The following is a 22,491-nucleotide window of genomic DNA, read 5'->3' as shown; positions in this document are numbered from 1 at the left end:
TACAGCATTAAGTTATTTGTCGGTCAGATTTGTTTTCCATGAATAACCATTTACACAATCAAATAAAACCTCTCTGCCTAGAATTTTCCTGAATAAAAAGAACATTGCACCATTTTCTTAACACCTAGTTTACAGCAGGACATTAAACCAAAATTTAGATGGCTACAAAAACTACATGGCATGAATCATCTAACTAAGAAAAAGCACTTTGATTTCTCTTCTTATTGCATGCTTTGTCACCATGATCATTTGCACTCGCTTGAAGACTTCCATAGGGATCATTTTCACCCCATTTTCTGGAAACTCCCCTATCCTTACCTTTTCATTTGCCTTCCAATGCACAGACACTCTTTTTGGTCACCTCCTGCAGCTACCTTCCACACTACTTGAACTCACACACACGACATAACAGATGATTTTCAGCTTGCTTACAAAAGGTTTAGACTGAACTTGTGTTAACGTCCAAGCAAGAAGTTAATGGAGGTAACACCAACTGGTGCCTGAAACATGTACTCCTCCAGCTGCGTACCGGACAGCAACTTGGGGCCTGGGGTGGGATCTCATTCAGGGCACTTCAGCACAAGACTAATCAGAGACAACTGCCTTCCTCCTCCACCCTCACGCTTTTTTAGGGGGGTTTAAAATAGCTTTTATAACCGAATGCAGTGCACAATCTAACCACTTTTTGTAGCAGAGTTCAACACCCTTTGTTCTTTTTCCTTATCACCTTCTGAAGAGCACAGCCCAGGTGCCAGTCAGTTGTGATCTTTAGCTATGACCCTAAGCGTTTAACAACACAGCATCTGGGTTTTGATGAAGGTAAGTGTTGCTGGACACAGGTTAACACTGGTTTGGAGACTTAAAAAACACTGCTGCAAGAAACATAATTCTTAATAACAGATCTTTAAATAATAGCCCTCTATAAGGGATGACTTCTTACCTGCAGCTGTTTATAGGGACCTGAAACTGTGCGTTACCTTCCCGCTGTCCTTCTCAAGCAGTGATTAAACCATACATCTCATTTCTGCACTTTGTCCGTTTTCTCTCATTAAAGTCCAGCAACTGCCATATCCCTGAACGGCTGGACGTAGACAACCTCGCATTAGGCCCACGCGCGAGCCAGAGCGCATAAGGCAGTTCTTGCCTACAAACCCCAGAGAACACGAGCTCTGAGCGAAGGCTCTGCTCCACAGTCACATCAGCACAGCCTTGGTTCCCCCGGCACCAGCTGCACAGAAAAGGGTTTTAAAAGCTGCCCCAAAGATCCACCTGCCACCCCCCGCAGAAGTCTGAGCTGCCACCGCAGTGCTACGGGGCACCAGCAGCAACGCCAGCTCTGAGCCACGGCACCAAAACCAGCACCACTGAGGCTCCCGTCAGCAGGGCTGCGAAGAAATCAAACAGCTTCAAAGTGCTTTTGTGGTAAGCTTCCTACGGGCAGAGTTGCCAAACTAGCAGTGCTGGGGAGGGGCGATTTGTACAAGCGAGGGATCTTTGCAGGTCTGTACTGCTCCACAGGTAAAAACAATCCCTGGCCACCTGAAAATCCAGCCAGTCTACACGAGCTGCCTCAGGCAAGCAGCGCTGCCCAGAATTATTTTAGCACTGTACAGAGCATTTCCATCCTTCCTAGGCTGTTCCAGCTCTCCGCACCACAACGCCGGGGTGGTGCTATGCCACGCAGGCTTCACAGAAGCTCCCTCCTAGGCTGGTAAAGCTCCCTGTGGTACTGCCACGCTCCCTCAGGACTTCATTCCATTTCATCCCTATCTCCTCCCTCAAACTCAATCTTATTCTTAGAAATGCATAAGTATCGGTAAGACTATTTCACGGCACTTCATAACCCCAGCCCTCCCTCCTCAGCTGACGCGCAGGATAAATCCCCAGACCACCCAGCACTCCCGATAAGCCACACTCCCCCTTTTGCAGCAGCCACTTCACTTGAACAGAGAATTCTGCACTGCGGATGGGTGCACAGGACGGAGGTTTCCTTGGGCTACCACCAGGAAAAAGGCAGCTACAGAAATCCAAACTGAACCATCCTGAGTAACTGCGTTAGCATAATGATTCAAAGAAAAGCTGAGCAAAACTCAAGGTCAGAGAACACTATTTGGAATTTTACTTGGTTTTCTAGAATTCCCCAACTAGCGTGCTCTGTCTGCTGAGATGGACTGTTCATTTCAGGGTTTGGTGTGTATTTACCACTGTTCAGCCTGGAAGTGCTTCAACTGATTTAAGTTACCAAGTTAAGTCACAACTTTAATAATTGATTTTACATCTGGTTTTCCACTTATATTTTGTTCTTCTCTGACAAAATGTTAATTACTGTTCAACATAAGTGAACATATCGATAATACTAACTAAATACGGACATTAAAGGCCATTTCCCATGCAAAAGACAACCTTGTTACTAACAAGAGGGGATAGAAGGTAAGAATACCACTTTTTACTGTTACTGAGAGCATGCTGTGCTGGCGGGCAGTAAGGGGCACGGGCAGCCCCCAGAGGTGCTTACCCCAACCCACAGTTCGAGCAAAAGGGACTCAAAAAGTGCGTGGGGCAAGAGGCAGCAAAAAAGCACGAGCACGTTGCAAAGGAGGTACACAGCACGGGAGGGAGCAGGACCCAAACAGCAGCTCACATGAAAGAGCAGCCCAAGTCACAGCTGTTCGGGGAAGTCTGCTTTTTACTGCCCCGCGTACATCTCACTACACAGCCCGAAACAGCCCCACGCCTCCGCTTTAACGCCCAGGAACTCCAGTTTCTAGGTTTTACAGCTTACATTTTACTGTAATAGGAGGCGATGCAGGAGAATAAGTTATCAAAACAAATGCAACGAAAATGCTTCAAAAATCTGTTCTTTATTGGAAAACGAGTTGTGCAAGCAGAAGATCACCGAGGCTGCCGCCGGTGCACTGGACGCAGGGCGGCACACCAGCAGGAACCGAGCCCGCGATGCTGCTGGCACTGCCCAGGGCACGGGGGCACACCGCAGAGGTGCCCCGCCGCCTTCCCAGCTCCGAACGGCCAGTCTTTGTAACAGGATGGCCTTCCAAGATCAGAACATCAGAGTCTCCCTTTAACATTTAGATACTTAAGTATTTCTTTGGTCGCTCAGGAAATTGATCGAATACTGCGTAAGAAAATCCATTCTACCTTTATTACGAAGAAAAAGCCACAAATCCCGGTTAGCTATACAATCCTCAACTCTTCCCCTTGCTGTTGGCTTGCTTATTGACACAGCAGCTGCCGTAGCCCTCTTGAACAATAATCATTAACCAAAGAAGGACTAACTTTTTTCTTCAGTTCTTTGAACAAAAGATAATTGCAGAATCTGCTGCAACCCTAGGAACAATTTGGGTAAAAACTAGGAGCTGCAGCAACTTGTCAATTAATACATTTAATAGACACCTTGTTTACCCAGTTGTGACCGGTACATTGAGAGCATTAAACCAGACATTTCTGGCTTGCTTGAAATCCATTTTTGGGTTAACATGCCATTGTGAACTGAATTTGGTACATCCTTCCTTGGATGTTTCAGCAGCACCAAAAGAGCGCACACAAGCCATTCAAAGGTGCCAATACCTTCCTGCAGAGCCTGGAGCACAATACAAAGAATGAGAAAACTCCCAGTGTAAAACTAAGCCCAAACACAACTAAAAAATGAACCGAATCTAGGCTCTTGTTATAAGAGGGCACCACCTTCAGAAGGGGAGTTTTAGGGAAACTGCTCCCAAAGCACCTTCAAGAGCTAAGGCTAAGAGGCACGTTTTCAGTATGCAACCTGTTTACACATCAGCTCTTCCAAATACAACACGCTAATTTTCAGGAGAATCCTTTCCTTCACATACAACCAGACACTCGTGAAACCGAAACAAGATCATGGCAGAAGCCCTAACACTTTTTTTTTTTTTTTGGAAAGAATATTTCAGAACTTTTGGGAGAAAAACAAAAATTTCATGCCCTTTTACACTCTTGGCACACCAAAACCTCAAAGGTTTCCATTTGCAGCTAAGCGTTCATGTCTGTCCGGCGCTGTTTTTATTTCTTCCATACCCGCACTGGTGAGCACGTCAGAAGGGACCTTTCCGTGAGCAGCCTCAGGGCCATCGCAGGACCCCCGCCGCTGCTGAGCCCCGGGGAGGCGGGCACGGGGCCTCCCGACTCCTCACAGGCAGAGCCAGGGATTCCCTTGCGCCTCCCGCCAACAAAGAGCTGGTCAGGACAGGCCTTGAGCTGTTTCCCGTGCTGTCAGGGGAACTGCTCGGGTGGGACGATCCCGAACCCAACGTACAATCCCACACCACCACGTTTGTTCTGACTTCCCCCTGAGAAACCTACCGCGGTGTCGTGGCACTGCAGCTCACCAACCGGCGTGCACCAACTCACACGCAGGAACCACGAGGCAAGCGCAAACTGAGAAACGCCACCTGCAGCCTCTAGGAAACGTCTTCAGCTACTGTTCTACCCGTGTCCACAAAACGCAATGTACGTGTATGCACAGAGCTGAATCGCACCAAACCGCAGCTGACAGCTAGCACCTTATTTCTTGAAGGATGCTCAGCCACGTCTGGCCTTCTGCGGTTCACCCCTCTCTCCTGGTTACACACGCAGTCCCACCAACCCTGCTCTGACATCCTTTTCACCACTACCCCACCAGGCATTTACATCCATGAAAAGACAGTCAGAAATTCCAGCTCAGTTCCCCCAAAACTCTCACCTTTAAAGGTCTGACGAGAAGAGACCTCTGCTCCCAGCACGAGGGTTCTTCACCCTGTAAACCCTGCAACCACGGGGCTAGGGCTGCTTTCAGTTCCCAGGCTTTCAAATTTCAGGCTGAAGACCCAACAGAAAGCAGCTTGCATTGGCTCTCCAAGCACCGGGCTGACTCCTGTCCCCCTTCTCCCAGGCAGCTGCCTATGCCCACATCCTGCGGCCCTCTGCCCAATGTTCTTGCAGGTCTCCCCAGCTCCTGCTGAAGGAGGCTCCTCTGCTCACTCAGATTGCCCATGAAGTCCTCCACAACCACCAAACCCTACAGAGAAGTCCGTCTTGTTAAGAGTCTTTCATAAAGGAGCAAAAAGAGCACTAAGGGTGCTCGTTAGGGAAAGAGCTCTCAGCTAGGCACCATCAAGGAAAAAAACCTTCAGCACCCACCCTGAACTGGGAGGCTCCAGCGGCCCTACTCAGATGCATCCAAATCTACGAGTCACACTCCTCCCCTCCCTAGAAAAACTGGAGTTTGCTCACTGGTTTGGCTCTCAGCTGCCTTAAGGCACACACCTGCCTGAAGAAGGGCACTTGCTTCTCCTTCCAGTTTGTCCCATCGCAGCCAAGGCAGACCGTGAATCTGCCTCCTCCCCTCGCCCCGGCCTACGAGGGAACCCACCAATTTCTTCCACCAGGCCTCTGAAGAACCGTCAAGCACCACGAGACTCGGCAGAAGAACATGCACTGGGAACACTTGCCGAAGGTGCACGTTAAAGGCTCGCCTACCCAAGGGAAGAGTTGGGATGCTTCTCACCGTTCCCTGCTCGGCAGCACAGGCGCTGCAGGAAGCCGGCTGAGGCCGCATGAGGGCTCCTGCTGCCGAGCAGAAAGGGCTACGAAAGGGGAGCAGCAGCCTCTGAATTACATCTGCTGCTCAAAACGTCAACAAGCCCTCAAATCCCTTCCTTCTGTCTGGATCGGCCGTGGTGCTGATGGGCTGTGGCTCCATTAACCCAGCCCTGCAGAACCACCTCACGTTATTACCCTGCTCCCATTTGCTTTCCTCCACTCCCCAGAGCTCTATATCCGGCAGACGCTTATTTTAAAGCTAAGCCAAAACTATTCGAATGCTAACATTTCATGGCCTTCAGTACTCTTGTTTACATGCAAGAGGGTCTTTAAGAGCATCTGCATGGGGAGCCAAACCAACGTAACTGTAACGGGTCTACACATCGGAGTTTCACAAGTCCCCAGACCAGAAATAAAGTGAGCTTTTCTCCTAGCGGATCCCTTGTTAAAGGAGGCACAAAACTGCCCCGCAGGCTCACACGTCAACTGCTCGCTACAGACTCCAGGAACTGCGTAAGAAAACTGACTGCTTCTAAAAGTGAGCTTGGGCTTACGGCTCGTAAAGGCACATCGCTTTGCCCGTCCTAATTGGGAAGCAAAATTCCCTCAAAATCATAGACACTGTTTACATTAGAGTCCAATAAATATTTCAGCGTCTGAACTACATCCAGGATCAGAACCTTAACTACGATGAAGACTTTTCCCACTCATAAAAAAGCCACTTTTGCACACGGCATGGGAATACCGTATTTCTTTCAAACAAATGTATTTTAATGGAGCTTAAGTTTATTTCCATAATTTAAAACTAGTCATACTGATGCACTCATTCTTCGAAATATTGCATGTGTGAGAGAGAGGTGAGGAACGCGTATGGGGGAAAGGTCTAAATAGCTTCAGATTTTAGAACAGGTTTCGCAGAACAATTAATGCAAGGTCTGCTTCAGAGGTAAGGACATGAGTCTTACATGTGTGTGAGATGCCTACTCAAAGGCTGAAAAAACACCTTATTGTTTAGGCAAGCTGGAACAAGTTATTCATTTAGGTTATTCTCTGCTAAAGGCTGATGCAAACACACGCAAAAGTGTCTACGTGGCATTTCTGGCACATTTGCAAAGGCTTAATTGACAATCAACTAATTTGAGGTTAAAAGAGATAGCAAAGTAAAGCCAAAGAGGTGTGGAAGAAACGTTGAAGAGCACACGGACGGTCCTGACAACAGGAGCCATGAGAACGGACACGGAGGAGAGACCAGCCCCGACGTCTGGAAGAGGGGAAGCGGCCGGCCATACCACGAGCCGTGCTTCGCCAGCGCCGCGCGTGCGTGACGCGGGGACGGGCTGCGTGCCCCCGGCCCCCTGGCAGGCCTGTGAGAGGAGGTGCTGCTCCCCCGGGGACGTGAAGCAACGTGCGTGTCCCTTCCTGGGCAGGGACGGGCTCGAGTTCCACAAAGCTCCTCTCGTGTCCTTCCACCTCGACCTGGGATGCACACAGGTTCTACCATTCAGTCCAAAAACACCGGTCAAGCAGAATAAAAATTACTTAGATCAGTGTCCAGTAATTAAGAATGAACATCTAGAACAAAATTTTGGACTGTTTTCCAACCATTTACTGTATTTTTCTATTGTAACCACATCTATGAAAAGCACGTCCCTCCCTTTTTTCCTTTCTACAACAAGAGATCAAGTGTCAGCACTGTTTCCATGAGCTACCAGTACATCTACGTTTTTTTAATCACTTAACTTGAGCCAGCAATAAAAAACTCAATTTAAAATTGCTTTTTTAAAATGTAATCTCAATTCCACTCTTAAGTAGATATGATTTAGCTGATTTAATACTCAGACTAGTGCACTGCAATTTGTAACTCCTTTCACTCTGACAGCAGAAAAGAGGGAGTCACGCATTACAGTACCCCGAGATGGACGGCCCCATAAAACACACCGCCAAGTCGTTCCACAGCCCAGGATTTGTCCAGTCCTCGCGATCAAAAGCCGGTGTTTCAGCAGGCTGCTACGCTGAGCTCCAGCTGCGACACCCAAGCACCGGCGAGGAGCAGCTTCCTAGCAGGTAAACAGCAGCAGCAAAGACATCACGCCTAACGAAGTCAAGAGTCTCAACACACAGCCTGGACACGACTCTTACCAATAATAAACAACCTGCAAATACCATCTATCTTCCCTTCAACGTAACACGATACAATTAATTTACCGTCTCTTACACCGAACCATTATCTTTTCATTTTATTTTCTCTTTTAAGATTCCGCCTTAAAATGACTTAATTGTTCCAGTCCACCCACACAAACACAAGAGAGAGCTTTATTGCAGTGGGGAGCCCTAAATAGCACGGTCCGTTTTAGGCTGACACAAACACGCATTTAGTTTAGCTCTACATTTGTTCCTCGGGAGACTGCAATCTCCCCCCTGCTCCCCCCAACTGCCATCGCAGGAGGTCGCCGAGCCCCGCGCCCGGCTCGGCGGGGGGACCCGCGGCCGCGAGCGGAGCCGAGCCGAAGGCAGCCCTGGTGACGACCAGCGGGGCTGCACACGGGGCGCCCACAGGCGCTCCACACGGAGGTGGCAGGCGGTCCTCCCCCTCGCCCCGACCGCTCACGCCGTCAGCGACCCCCCCCTCAGCACCAGCACGCGCACGAACCGACCCCAGCTGGAGCTAATCCGGCAAAGAGATGGAGTTTTACCAAAATTAACGCCCTTACCCAGTTCGTCACGTGGCGCACAAGTGCCGGAATAGGAGACAGAACAGCACGCGGGAGGGACGAGCCAGACTCCTTACCTGCCCAGCAAGAAGGCTTGTGCAACCACAGCGCCAACTGCGCCCAACTGCTCAGCCAGGAACCCCGGGCCATTCGGAGCCGAGGGTTCAAGGGGCCTGCTGAGGCACACACATTCATGAAAGCAGCCATCAGCAGCTTGCAGGACTTCAAAAGGAAGCCACTTCGAGCCTCCAAGCTATCCACCCAGCCAAAGGCTGCTGTCGAAAGGCTGCCAACCTGCTCCTACTGTTACAGGATTCACGCCAGACAAACGGCAGACCTGCAATTAGAAGAGGTGTTTGTTGGACTCTCTTCTGCAGCTTATTAGCGGAGAGGCGAGGTTTGTAGCTTCTTGCTCTCAGAAATGCCTGACCTCCGCCGAGCGCAGCTAGCTGCAGCCGCCCTGCACCAGGCCCTCCTGCGCGCTTCCATTCAGCGGGGTTGGAGCTCTGGCTTCAGCACGCTGCGGAAGAGCACCCCAGGTACGTAGGGCGTGAGGTTCAGAGCTGCGGCACCACCTCTGCTGCTGTAGAGAAGCCTCGGTAACAGCCGTCGGCGCTCTCCCCTCTCCCCTACCTCCAGCTTTGCCCAAGCAGACCTCAGATTCTTCACCTGCCTCATCCACCAGCCGAGGTGTTCCCTGCCCACTGACTCCCCCGACCAGCTGCTGTCCTGCCTTCTCCAGGACGGACGGGAGCTCACTTACAAGGAACACCACAGACGTCCACACGCATCTTTTCAGCGGCACCACAGGTAACAGCGCAGAACCGTGGTCTGCCACTCTCAAAAACGGGGGTAATGCTCACCCACAGAAGTCACTTTTACCGGTGCAGCCACCCAGGTGCCCGTTCGGGTCAGCAGGAAAGAACAGGACAGCAACAAACCAAGCGCCCGGCCCGGCAATAACCTGCCGCCCCCGGAAGAGGCGGGTGGCTGGTGCTTCGGAAGAAGCACGAGGACACACACGCAGAGGTCATCCGTCCTCCCTCCCTCTGCCCCCACGCTTCAGAGACACATTCCCCAGCCTGAAACTGCATCCGGACCACCGCGTTCAGAGGTCCGCCCACAGACCCACGAAGACATCTAATTCCTTTCTCGAAATAAGAAAACCCTCGCCAGCGTCCCACAGCAGCCATTCCACACTCACACAGGCACCGCGCAAACGCTGCATTTTAGAACCGCCGACTATTGCCTGCACGATACTCCCCAGCTCCTGCACCACGAGGAATGACGTACAATCATCACCTCCCGTCTGCTCGCGGTTCAGTCACCAAAGACCTCTGCAGTACTTCCTTTCAGACATTTCCCTCCTCGGCAGAAGTCAGTTGGCTTGGACGCGCTGCAGGCAGCTACGCCACCTCACAGACCCGTAGGGCAAAGCTGAGCAGCCCCACGCAGAACTCCCTGAGTTACCCTAAGAGCTTAGGGAGCTACGCCACCTTTGCACTTGAAAGAAGGGAGCACAATCACTCGAGGCCAGGGACGCTGGTCCTGGGGCTTTAGGGGCGTTTCAGAGGGGGCTGCAGGCTGATTCGCAGGCCCAAGGAACGCACGAGGAGTTCCCATCGGAACCGGGCAGCTCTCGGGGGCCCACCGCCTGGCCTGCCCGCACAGCCGCCAGGCCACAGAGCAATACTCCCGGCCAGCAGTGGCTCGGCAGGCGAGGCGGAGCTCCGCCAAGCAGGATGAATTCAGCACGAAATGAAAGCGCAGATCAAAGGAGCCCTGCTTAAAGGAGGGATCATCTAATAACCGGCTGAGACAACGACGCAGCACCTGATGTTGACTATTCACCAGCGGATGAATCATAAGGTCAGTTCTGGCCTTCCGGGGGAAAGTCAGCGTCTGAACTGCTAATGAAGAACACCATCAGCTTTCTGCAACGCATCGCTCCTCCTCCCACGTTACTGGTACCATCGCTGCGCCGCCACCGCTCCGTCCAGAGAACAGCTAGCACCCCACGGAACGAGCATAAAGGCCGCATTGATGACCCTGGCCTCTATAACCATGGTTCACTGTAGATCTTGTTATTCAAGTAGAGTTTTGAGAGCACCTACTGAACATCAGCAAGGCTTACAAATGCAGATCACTGCGAGACAGAACCCTGCGGACACCGAGCTGCATGCCCCCAAGTGCACGGGGCCACATCTTCAGGCAGGGATCACCCACCAGCTCCGACTGGGTCACACGCTTGCTCGTACTCCAGCCTGGCAAAGAAAACTTTCGGTATAGCTGCTTTGCCATTTGCCTACAGTTCTTACCTACTTTTGAACGCATTACTCTAAAACTGTGTTTTGGCTCCAAACATAGCCAAAGAAGAGAAGAAAAAAGGAGTTCCTTGAAAGCATCTCCACTAAATTCCACACATTTTGTAGTCAGTGGCACTTCCTAAATTAATGATCTCAAAAAAAAATAAAAACCAACAAGAAAACAAACCTTGAACTGTTGTGAATTCAGGTTTCCCAACGCTGCTAAGAAATACTGCCATTCCTCACCTTACAGACGCATACAGTTATGTACAACATCTAAATGACTTTTCAGTTCAGACACATTAAGGACCTGTTTAGAGCAGGATTTAAAAGGTGTGTTCAGACAATGTCAGGTAATGCTGTAACTAACGTGCTCTTAAGCTGTCTCAGTCTCGCCTACCCCCAGGTCTGGAAGCAAATAAGCCGTCCCTGAACACACTCGCACACCCTCATCAAGCCAAGCTACAACAGATCCCGGTGGATCTCCGTGAATTCTCACACACAGAGGCTGGAAGAGAGCAATTATCGTTCAACACCACCGCCGGCATCTTCCGCAGCTGTGTATGCACACAGACCAGTGGGCTAAGTTTTTAACCCGTTTATGCACAGAAGAGATAAAAGATACAAGAGCAGATGCCGGGATCCCCTTTTGAGAGTTCCAATACCTAAGAACGGGAACAAATTCAAATACCTTTTCCCCCTTTTGGCAGGGGTGAGGCGGTTAAAAGGGGGCCTAGTTATTTTAGGACGGCTGTCCCTAGATCCTATTTTAGCATCAGACTTTCGTTATATATTTAAGCATTGCTTCAGAGTACCAGCTGGCAAACAGAAAATACACACCGCCGTGCTGGCATTGCTTCCCTGCCTCTGTCCTCCTACTGCCCCGGGAGCTGCCCTGCTGCTGCTGAGGAGCCCGCTGCCTCGTCCCTCCCAAGAAGCACGCTGCACGTGAAAGAGCGAGGCGAGGCCAGAGCAGGGGCTGAGGGGGGCGGTTAAACCGTTTTTATCCCTCTCCCAGACTCATTTGCATCCCTCCCCAACGAGCCGTTTGATGTGCCTGCCGATGCTGTGTCTGGCAGTTCTGGCAAGGTGACGCAAGGCTCCGTCCTCCCCTTGCCGGGCGCAGAGGGCGGGCAGCCCAGCGCCGCCTGCCTTCCCCTCACCAGCCCCTTGGGCTCCCTGGTGGGTTCCCTCACGCCTGCACTCACCAGCACAGCCGGACCGCCGGCAGGGGCGAAACGGGAAAAGAACCGGCTCCGTACGCTGGAGGACAAACCTTCATGGGAGAGCTAGCCTTACAAATAGATAAGTTTGGCAGGAAATGGTTATATTTAGCCCTTCCCTTTCACCTCGGCTCCTCAGCGCATTCGTGCTCTCCTGCGGAAGGGTCCTTCTGAACGGTGCTAGAGGTCAGCTTTAACGGACCACCTCAGCGGAAAGAAATGCAACCAACTTAATACGTGTTAACAGAGACCAGCGTAAACAATCGTCAGAATATCAAATATCCAGCTACTAAGGCATAAAAAGAAATCTCGTATCTCAATGTGTTACATAGCCAGCTCCAAGACAACGCTGCCAAAATTACTCCACGAGTTAGGTCCGTGGAGGGCGAGGCTCAACTTCTGCAGGCACCAGTAACGTCTTCACCAGCGCTGCTCTAAGTAACGCAGCTGTGGTGTTCTCCACAGGTACAAACCTTAGGTAACGGCCCCGACAGCTACGCAACCAGAACGCTCCCAGCTCCCTCGGTGCGCACATAACATAAGCCAGGAGGAAGGGAGCTAGCAACAGTTGCCGTACAACAGAAGCTCGCAGGAGGCAGCGGGGGGTGGCTCTGGAAACCTCATCTGCGCCAGGCCGGTAGGATTTCCCGTTCCGAGGGGCAACTTTGGTACGTGTAGTGAGAATTAAAGCCGGAGACACAGCGCGCAGCTTCCCCCCCGCAGGCTGCTCCGGTACCGCACGGCCTCACCCTCCGCACCGCCGGCCCCGCCGCGGCGCAGCAGGTAACGGCTGGCCGAGCGAGGGCTGAAGCGGAGGGGGTCAGCGCGGCACCAGCCCCCGGGGCTTGCCTGGAAGCCGGGCCAGCAGCAGGCAACGCGGGCCGGGCCCGGCACGAGCGGGCAGCGGCAGGCTCAGCACCGCCGCGGGTCCCCGTGCCGCGCCCGGGGGCCGCGGCTGCCCTAGGACGCGCCTCCCGCCCCGGGGCGGCCCCGCAGCGCCGCACGGCCGGCAGCCAGGCGGGGCCCCGGCTCCCCGCAGCTCCCCGCAGCTCCCGCCCCGGGCACCCGGGGCCCGCCACGGCCGCGAAGCGGGGCCGGGCCGGGGGGCGCTCGCAGGGCGGCCGCTCCCGGCGCTCCCCGGGTGACAGCGGCAGCCGCCGCTCCGAGCCGCGGCCCGGGGCGGGCCCGCCCCCGCCAGCGCCCTCCGCCGAGGGCCGGGGCGCGCGGCCCGGTGCGGCCCCAGCCGGAACGGGGCCCGGCGGGGCCCGGTGCGGCCGCAGCGCCCCCCCTCCACCCCCCGCGGGCTGCCTCCCGGGCCCGGTGCGGCGGGGCCGGGCCGGAAGCCGCCGCCTCGCCCCCCCGCGGCGCCGCCGGCGCTGCCCGTGCCGGGGGGAGCAGCGCGCACCCGCCCCGGGCCTCCCCCGGCCGCGGGCCCGCAGCGCACGGGGGGCCGCCGGGTCCCGGGGCCGCTCCCGGCCGCGCCCACGCGAGGCCCGCCCCGTGCCCGCGCCCGGCGCCCGCTCCCCCGCTCCCCGCCGCCGGAGGGGCCCCGCGCCGCCCCCCCCCGGCCCCGCCGCGCTCACCTCCCCATGGCGGCGGCGGCAGGCGCAGCTACGGCGGCGGCGGGCTCGCCATGGACGGCGGGCGGCACCGCGCGGCCCTGCCCTGCCCGTCCCGTCCCGGCCCTGCCCCGCCGGTCCCGGCCCGGCCCGGCCCGTCGCGGCGCTGCCCGGCCCCGCGTGCCCCGCGGCGCGGCGCTGACAATGGCGCGGGGCGGGGCGGCGGCGGCGGGCGGGCACGGCCCCGCCCCTCCGGGGGCCGACGGGCGGCGTTGCGTCACTTCCGCCCGGCCGCCGCGCCGCCCCGCCCCGCCCGCCCCCTGCCGGCAGCGCGGGGATGCGGGGGCGGGGCCTCGGCGGGGCGGGGCGGGGCCTCGAGCGGGCGGTACCGCGGGTGGGCGGGGTCTGGAGTGGGCGTGGTCTCTGGTGGGCGTGGTCCCGCGCAGGGGCGGGGCGGGTGTCGCGGGGCCGCCCCCGCAGCAGAAGCCCGTTACCAGCGGTACCGCACCCCGTTACCAGCGGTACCGCACCCCGTTACCAGCGGTACCGCACCCCGTTACCAGCCATGTACCGCACCCCGTTACCAGCGGTACCGCACCCCGTTACCAGCCATGTACCGCACCCCGTTACCAGCCATGTACCGCACCCCGTTACCAGCGGTACCGCACCCCGTTACCAGCCATGTACCGCACCCCGTTACCAGCGGTACCGCACCCCGTTACCAGCGGTACCGCACCCCGTTACCAGCCATGTACCGCACCCCGTTACCAGCGGTACCGCACCCCGTTACCAGCCATGTACCGCACCCCGTTACCAGCCATGTACCGCACCCCATTACCAGCGGTACCGCACCCCGTTACCAGCGGTACCGCACCCCGTTACCAGCCATGTACCGCACCCCGTTACCAGCGGTACCGCACCCCGTTACCAGCCATGTACCGCACCCCGTTACCAGCGGTACCGCACCCCGTTACCAGCCATGTACCGCACCCCGTTACCAGCGGTACCGCACCCCGTTACCAGCCATGTACCGCACCCCGTTACCAGCGGTACCGCACCCCGTTACCAGCGGTACCGCACCCCGTTACCAGCGGTACCGCACCCCGTTACCAGCCATGTACCGCACCCCGTTACCAGCGGTACCGCACCCGGTTACCAGCGGTACCGCACCCCGTTACCAGCCATGTACCGCACCCCGTTACCAGCGGTACCGCACCCCGTTACCAGCGGTACCGCACCCCGTTACCAGCCATGTACCGCACCCCGTTACCAGCGGTACCGCACCCCGTTACCAGCCATGTACCGCACCCCGTTACCAGCCATGTACCGCACCCCGTTACCAGCGGTACCGCACCCCGTTACCAGCCATGTACCGCACCCCGTTACCAGCGGTACCGCACCCCGTTACCAGCGGTACCGCACCCCGTTACCAGCCATGTACCGCACCCCGTTACCAGCGGTACCGCACCCCGTTACCAGCCATGTACCGCACCCCGTTACCAGCGGTACCGCACCCCGTTACCAGCGGTACCGCACCCCGTTACCAGCCATGTACCGCACCCCGTTACCAGCCATGTACCGCACCCCGTTACCAGCGGTACCGCACCCCGTTACCAGCGGTACCGCACCCCGTTACCAGCCATGTACCGCACCCCGTTACCAGCGGTACCGCACCCCGTTACCAGCCATGTACCGCACCCCGTTACCAGCGGTACCGCACCCCGTTACCAGCGGTACCGCACCCCGTTACCAGCCATGTACCGCACCCCGTTACCAGCGGTACCGCACCCCGTTACCAGCCATGTACCGCACCCCGTTACCAGCGGTACCGCACCCCGTTACCAGCCATGTACCGCACCCCGTTACCAGCGGTACCGCACCCCGTTACCAGCGGTACCGCACCCCGTTACCAGCCATGTACCGCACCCCGTTACCAGCGGTACCGCACCCGGTTACCAGCGGTACCGCACCCCGTTACCAGCCATGTACCGCACCCCGTTACCAGCGGTACCGCACCCGGTTACCAGCGGTACCGCACCCCGTTACCAGCCATGTACCGCACCCCGTTACCAGCGGTACCGCACCCCGTTACCAGCCATGTACCGCACCCCGTTACCAGCCATGTACCGCACCCCGTTACCAGCGGTACCGCACCCCGTTACCAGCCATGTACCGCACCCCGTTACCAGCGGTACCGCACCCCGTTACCAGCCATGTACCGCACCCCGTTACCAGCCATGTACCGCACCCCGTTACCAGCGGTACCGCACCCCGTTACCAGCGGTACCGCACCCCGTTACCAGCCATGTACCGCACCCCGTTACCAGCGGTACCGCACCCGGTTACCAGCGGTACCGCACCCCGTTACCAGCCATGTACCGCACCCCGTTACCAGCCATGTACCGCACCCCGTTACCAGCCATGTACCGCACCCTGTTACCAGCGGTACCGCACCCCGTTACCAGCCATGTACCGCACCCCGTTACCAGCGGTACCGCACCCCGTTACCAGCCATGTACCGCACCCCGTTACCAGCGGTACCGCACCCGGTTACCAGCGGTACCGCACCCCGTTACCAGCCATGTACCGCACCCCGTTACCAGCGGTACCGCACCCCGTTACCAGCCATGTACCGCACCCCGTTACCAGCGGTACCGCACCCCGTTACCAGCCATGTACCGCACCCCGTTACCAGCCATGTACCGCACCCCGTTACCAGCAGTACCGCACCCCGTTACCAGCCATGTACCGCACCCTGTTACCAGCCATGTACCGCACCCCGTTACCAGCGGTACCGCACCCCGTTACCAGCGGTACCGCGCCCCGTTACCAGCGGTACCGCACCCCGTTACCAGCCATGTACCGCACCCCGTTACCAGCCATGTACCGCACCCCGTTACCAGCGGTACCGCACCCCGTTACCAGCCATGTACCGCACCCCGTTACCAGCGGTACCGCACCCCGTTACCAGCGGTACCACACCCCGTTACCAGCCATGTACCGCACCCCGTTACCAGCGGTACCGCACCCCGTTACCAGCCATGTACCGCACCCCGTTACCAGCGGTACCGCACCCCGTTACCAGCCATGTACCGCGCCCCGTTACCAGCGGTACCGCACCCCGTTACCAGCGGTACCGCACCCCGTTACCAGCCATGTACCGCACCCCGTTACCAGCGGTACCGCACCCCGTTACCAGCCATGTACCGCACCCCGTTACCAGCCATGTACCGCACCCCGTTACCAGCGGTACCGCACCCCGTTACCAGCCATGTACCGCACCCCGTTACCAGCCATGTACCGCACCCTGTTACCAGCGGTACCGCACCCCGTTACCAGCCATGTACCGCACCCCGTTACCAGCGGTACCGCACCCCGTTACCAGCCATGTACCGCACCCCGTTACCAGCGGTACCGCACCCGGTTACCAGCGGTACCGCACCCCGTTACCAGCCATGTACCGCACCCCGTTACCAGCGGTACCGCACCCCGTTACCAGCCATGTACCGCACCCCGTTACCAGCCATGTACCGCACCCTGTTACCAGCCATGTACCGCACCCCGTTACCAGCGGTACCGCACCCCGTTACCAGCGGTACCGCGCCCCGTTACCAGCGGTACCGCACCCCGTTACCAGCCATGTACCGCACCCCGTTACCAGCCATGTACCGCACCCCGTTACCAGCGGTACCGCACCCCGTTACCAGCCATGTACCGCACCCCGTTACCAGCCATGTACCGCACCCCGTTACCAGCGGTACTGCACCCCGTTACCAGCCATGTACCGCACCCTGTTACCAGCCATGTACCGCACCCCGTTACCAGCGGTACCGCACCCCGTTACCAGCCATGTACCGCACCCCGTTACCAGCGGTACCGCACCCGGTTACCAGCGGTACCGCACCCCGTTACCAGCCATGTACCGCACCCCGTTACCAGCGGTACCGCACCCCGTTACCAGCCATGTACCGCACCCCGTTACCAGCCATGTACCGCACCCTGTTACCAGCCATGTACCGCACCCCGTTACCAGCGGTACCGCACCCCGTTACCAGCGGTACCGCGCCCCGTTACCAGCGGTACCGCACCCCGTTACCAGCCATGTACCGCACCCCGTTACCAGCCATGTACCGCACCCCGTTACCAGCGGTACCGCACCCCGTTACCAGCCATGTACCGCACCCCGTTACCAGCCATGTACCGCACCCCGTTACCAGCGGTACCGCACCCCGTTACCAGCGGTACCGCACCCCGTTACCAGCCATGTACCGCACCCCGTTACCAGCGGTACCGCGCCCCGTTACCAGCCATGTACCGCACCCCGTTACCAGCGGTACCGCACCCCGTTACCAGCGGTACCACACCCCGTTACCAGCCATGTACCACACCCCGTTACCAGCGGTACCGCACCCCGTTACCAGCCATGTACCGCACCCCGTTACCAGCGGTACCGCACCCCGTTACCAGCCATGTACCGCACCCCGTTACCAGCCATGTACCGCACCCCGTTACCAGCGGTACCGCACCCCGTTACCAGCGGTACCGCACCCCGTTACCAGCCATGTACCGCACCCCGTTACCAGCGGTACCGCACCCCGTTACCAGCCATGTACCGCACCCCGTTACCAGCCATGTACCGCACCCCGTTACCAGCGGTACCGCACCCCGTTACCAGCCATGTACCGCACCCCGTTACCAGCCATGTACCGCACCCCGTTACCAGCGGTACCGCACCCCGTTACCAGCCATGTACCGCACCCTGTTACCAGCCATGTACCGCACCCCGTTACCAGCGGTACCGCACCCCGTTACCAGCCATGTACCGCACCCCGTTACCAGCGGTACCGCACCCCGTTACCAGCCATGTACCGCACCCCGTTACCAGCCATGTACCGCACCCCGTTACCAGCGGTACCGCACCCCGTTACCAGCCATGTACCGCACCCCGTTACCAGCCATGTACCGCACCCCGTTACCAGCGGTACCGCACCCCGTTACCAGCCATGTACCGCGCCCCGTTACCAGCGGTACCGCACCCCGTTACCAGCCATGTACCGCACCCCGTTACCAGCGGTACCGCACCCCGTTACCAGCCATGTACCGCACCCTGTTACCAGCGGTACCGCACCCGGTTACCAGCGGTACCGCACCCCGTTACCAGCCATGTACCGCACCCCGTTACCAGCCATGTACCGCACCCCGTTACCAGCAGTACCGCACCCCGTTACCAGCCATGTACCGCACCCTGTTACCAGCGGTACCGCACCCGGTTACCAGCGGTACCGCACCCCGTTACCAGCCATGTACCGCACCCCGTTACCAGCCATGTACCGCACCCCGTTACCAGCGGTACCGCACCCCGTTACCAGCGGTACCGCACCCCGTTACCAGCCATGTACCGCACCCCGTTACCAGCGGTACCGCACCCCGTTACCAGTGGTACCGCACCCCGTTACCAGCCATGTACCGCACCCCGTTACCAGCGGTACCGCACCCCGTTACCAGCGGTACCGCACCCCGTTACCAGCCATGTACCGCACCCCGTTACCAGCGGTACCGCACCCCGTTACCAGCCATGTACCGCGCCCCGTTACCAGCGGTACCGCACCCCATTACCAGCCATGTACCGCACCCCGTTACCAGCCATGTACCGCGCCCCGTTACCAGCGGTACCGCACCCCGTTACCAGCCATGTACCGCACCCCGTTACCAGCGGTACCGCACCCCGTTACCAGCCATGTACCGCACCCCGTTACCAGCCATGTACCGCGCCCCGTTACCAGCCATGTACCGCGCCCCGTTACCAGCGGTACCGCACCCCGTTACCAGCCATGTACCGCACCCCGTTACCAGCCATGTACTGCACCCCGTTACCAGCCATGTACCGCGCCCCGTTACCAGCGGTACCGCACCCCGTTACCAGCGGTACCGCACCCCGTTACCAGCCATGTACCGCACCCCGTTACCAGCGGTACCGCACCCCGTTACCAGCCATGTACCGCACCCCGTTACCAGCGGTACCGCACCCCGTTACCAGCGGTACCGCACCCCGTTACCAGCCATGTACCGCACCCCGTTACCAGCGGTACCGCACCCCGTTACCAGCGGTACCGCACCCCGTTACCAGCCATGTACCGCGCCCCGTTACCAGCGGTACCGCACCCCGTTACCAGCCATGTACCGCGCCCCGTTACCAGCGGTACCGCACCCCGTTACCAGCCATGTACCGCGCCCCGTTACCAGCGGTACCGCACCCCGTTACCAGCGGTACCGCATCCCGTTACCAGCGGTACCGCACCCCGTTACCAGCGGTACCGCACCCCGTTACCAGCCATGTACCGCACCCCGTTACCAGCGGTACCGCACCCCGTTACCAGCCATGTACCGCACCCCGTTACCAGCGGTACCGCACCCCGTTACCAGCCATGTACCGCACCCCGTTACCAGCGGTACCGCACCCCGTTACCAGCCATGTACCGCACCCCGTTACCAGCGGTACCGCACCCCGTTACCAGCCATGTACCGCACCCCGTTACCAGCGGTACCGCACCCCGTTACCAGCGGTACCGCACCCCGTTACCAGCGGTACTGCACCCTGTTACCAGCGGTACCGCACCCCGTTACCAGCCATGTACCGCACCCCGTTACCAGCGGTACCGCACCCCGTTACCAGCCATGTACCGCACCCCGTTACCAGCGGTACCGCACCCCGTTACCAGCAGTACCGCACCCCGTTACCAGCGGTACTGCACCCCGTTACCAGCGGTACCGCACCCCGTTACCAGCGGTACCGCACCCCGTTACCAGCAGTACCGCACCCCGTTACCAGCCATGTACCGCACCCCGTTACCAGCGGTACCGCGCCCCGTTACCAGCCATGTACCGCACCCCGTTACCAGCCATGTACCGCACCCCGTTACCAGCGGTACCGCGCCCCGTTACCAGCGACGCAGCACGCGCCCAGAAGCAGCCCAGCAGCTGCCCCAGCCGCCCCCCCCGCCGCGCAGCAGGTCGCCCCGCAGCCCTCCTCGAGCGCAGAAGCCCGGCCGTGTTTTGGGGCTGTTGCCGTGGGAGCCCGAGCCCCGCGTGCTGCACGCACCCTGCCTCCGCAGCACCTTAACTGCCGAGTAACGCCGCGCCGCGCCGCTCTCTGAGTGTGGAAACAGCTCGAACGCTGTAACGGTGACAGAGAGGAAACTTCTGGAAGACTGAGGAATGGCTGGAGCCCAGGCCAGGCACCTAATTTAGGAAAATGAGTTCCCTTTACACTGCCGTGTCTTTCTAATTGAGCAGGAGCCCTGCCATTCTCATTAGCACGGCCTTGACTTGGCACGTGCAGCAGTTAGCAGGGTTAGTCAGCACTCTCGAAGCAGATCTAATTCAAGGAAATTTGCGGGAAGTTTTCTGTGCCAGCGCAGCTCTGTGTGGCTGCAGTGAGGGGCCGAGGCTGCAGGCGAGGTGCTGGAGCCTTCGCTGACCCTTCCCTTCCCTTCCCTTCCCTTCCCTTCCCTTCCCTTCCCTTCCCAGGCAGGGAGCAGGGACCTGCCCGGCCCCGCACAAAACCCCTGCTTTGTAATTACCTGGAGCATGGTAAAGGTTTTAAACTCTTTTAGCATTATTAAAATCAGTACATAAAAGCTTTGCTTACGTGTCGGAGGTGAGCTGTGGTACAGAAATAATAAGCCAGATGACCTTCCATGCTGCTGCTTGTCATGAATTACTTTCTTTTGCCTTGGGGAAATTTCTAAATAAATACACATATATGTACACGCATGCAAATAGGCAAATCTTTCAGTTGTAATACGGGGACAGTTAGATCACTGCCCTTTCTCAAATACACAGCACAGCGTAATTCTGAGTGCAGCTGCCGAGAAAACCCCGGAAGCCCTTGGTTCTGAAGTGACAGAGCTTGTTTCAGTCCGTGTGTCGCAGCCCTGGGCTGCAGCGCGCCTGCCCCACGGCTGGGTGGCTCAGCCCGCCGAGCCGCAGGCGGAGCAGGCAGCACACGCGGCCTGTCCCAGCAGCTCCGGTGCGTGCGTGCGGAACTCTCATTAACTTCTCCAAGGAAATGTAATTAGCGCGAGGGCAGGGCTGAGGGCAGGGCTGAGGGCAGGGCTGAGGGCAGGGCTGAGGGCAGGGCTGAGGGCAGGGCTGAGGACACGCGCTGCCCCCGCCGTGCCGGTCCCGGACAGCTCCTGTGTCCCTGGCCGGGCCGTTGGGGTCCTTACGCGGCCCGTCCGTGGTCCCGCTGTAAAGCCCCCGTGCTGTGGTGCCAGGCGGGTTTCGGCGTGAGGAGGGAGAGTCCAGTCCGCCCCCAAGCAACGAACAACAACATATAACTGCTACTGACCCAGCGTTACACAGGTTGCACACCATTATGAAATTAAGCGAGCCGCGTCCTTGCCTCTGCGCTTGGCGGCACGCCCGTTCCCGCTCCGTTCCCACCAGCCGCCCTCGCGCTGAGGCCGCTCCGCGCCCGCCCGCGCCGGTCCGGTGTCCCCCGGCACCCGCCCCAACGCGCCCCGGCGCTCTCACGGCGCAGCTCGCTCCGCGCGGCTGGGCGGCGCCTCTGCGCTCCGGGCGCCAGGCGGGCACGGCCGCCCGGGCCTCACGCGACGAAACGCTGCTCTAACAGGCGGTGGCACCGGCGGCACGGAGCGGCCCCGGCGGCTCGGCCCTCCCGGGCCACGCAGCGCTGCTCCCGCCGGGCGCGGGCCGGCTGCGGGCCGGCGGTCACCTGCGGCGCCGCTCCCAGGGCCCGGGGCCGCCGCGCTCCGCTCCCCGCGGGGCTGGCAGCGGGAACGGCTCGGCCCGGCCCGGCTCGCCTCGGCCCGGCTCGCCTCGGCCCGGGGCGCGTCCCCCGCCCCGCAGTGCGCCCCCGGCCCTCTGGGGGTCCCCCTGGCGCCGCGCAGGGCCCGCGGCAGGCCGGGGCGCTGCTCCCGCAGGGGGCTGCCGCCAGGCTCCGCCGTCCGCAGCCGGCCGCCAGCGAGCGGCAGCTTTCCGGGCGGGAGAAGGGACGCGCAAAAGGCGGGGAACGGAGACAAAACGCTCCGGAACGGCCCCGCGCTCCGGGCGGACGCGGGGAGCCCCCGAGTGGCCCCGGCTCGGGGCGCGCCGAGCTCTGCCCGGAGTC

At 58.8% G+C, this 22,491-nt stretch overlaps 1 protein-coding gene across 2 annotated transcripts in view; it reads right to left on the bottom strand.

Moving 5' to 3' along the window:
• Window positions 1–21,427, bottom strand: part of ACVR1 (activin A receptor type 1) — a 73,821-nt gene extending 52,394 nt beyond the window's left edge. The window contains exon 1 of one of the 2 annotated variants that reach the window (XM_083841723.1): window positions 21,007–21,427. Coding sequence is in view for 1 of the 2 variants with exons in the window: in XM_083841722.1 (XP_083697848.1) it covers window positions 13,383–13,390 (8 nt within the window). In the remaining variant the exon portion in view is untranslated. Of the gene's footprint in view, window positions 1–13,382; window positions 13,570–21,006 lie in introns of those variants that run through there. The other variant, XM_083841722.1, reaches the window with a different exon arrangement.
• Window positions 21,428–22,491: the final 1,064 nt, after the last annotated feature.

This window comes from Anser anser (assembly GCF_964211835.1).
Source record: "Anser anser genome assembly, chromosome: 6".
NCBI classification, from domain to species: Eukaryota; Metazoa; Chordata; class Aves; order Anseriformes; family Anatidae; genus Anser; species Anser anser.
The sequence above is the reverse complement of the archived record's forward strand: the minus strand, read 5'-3'. Positions and strand labels throughout refer to the sequence as shown.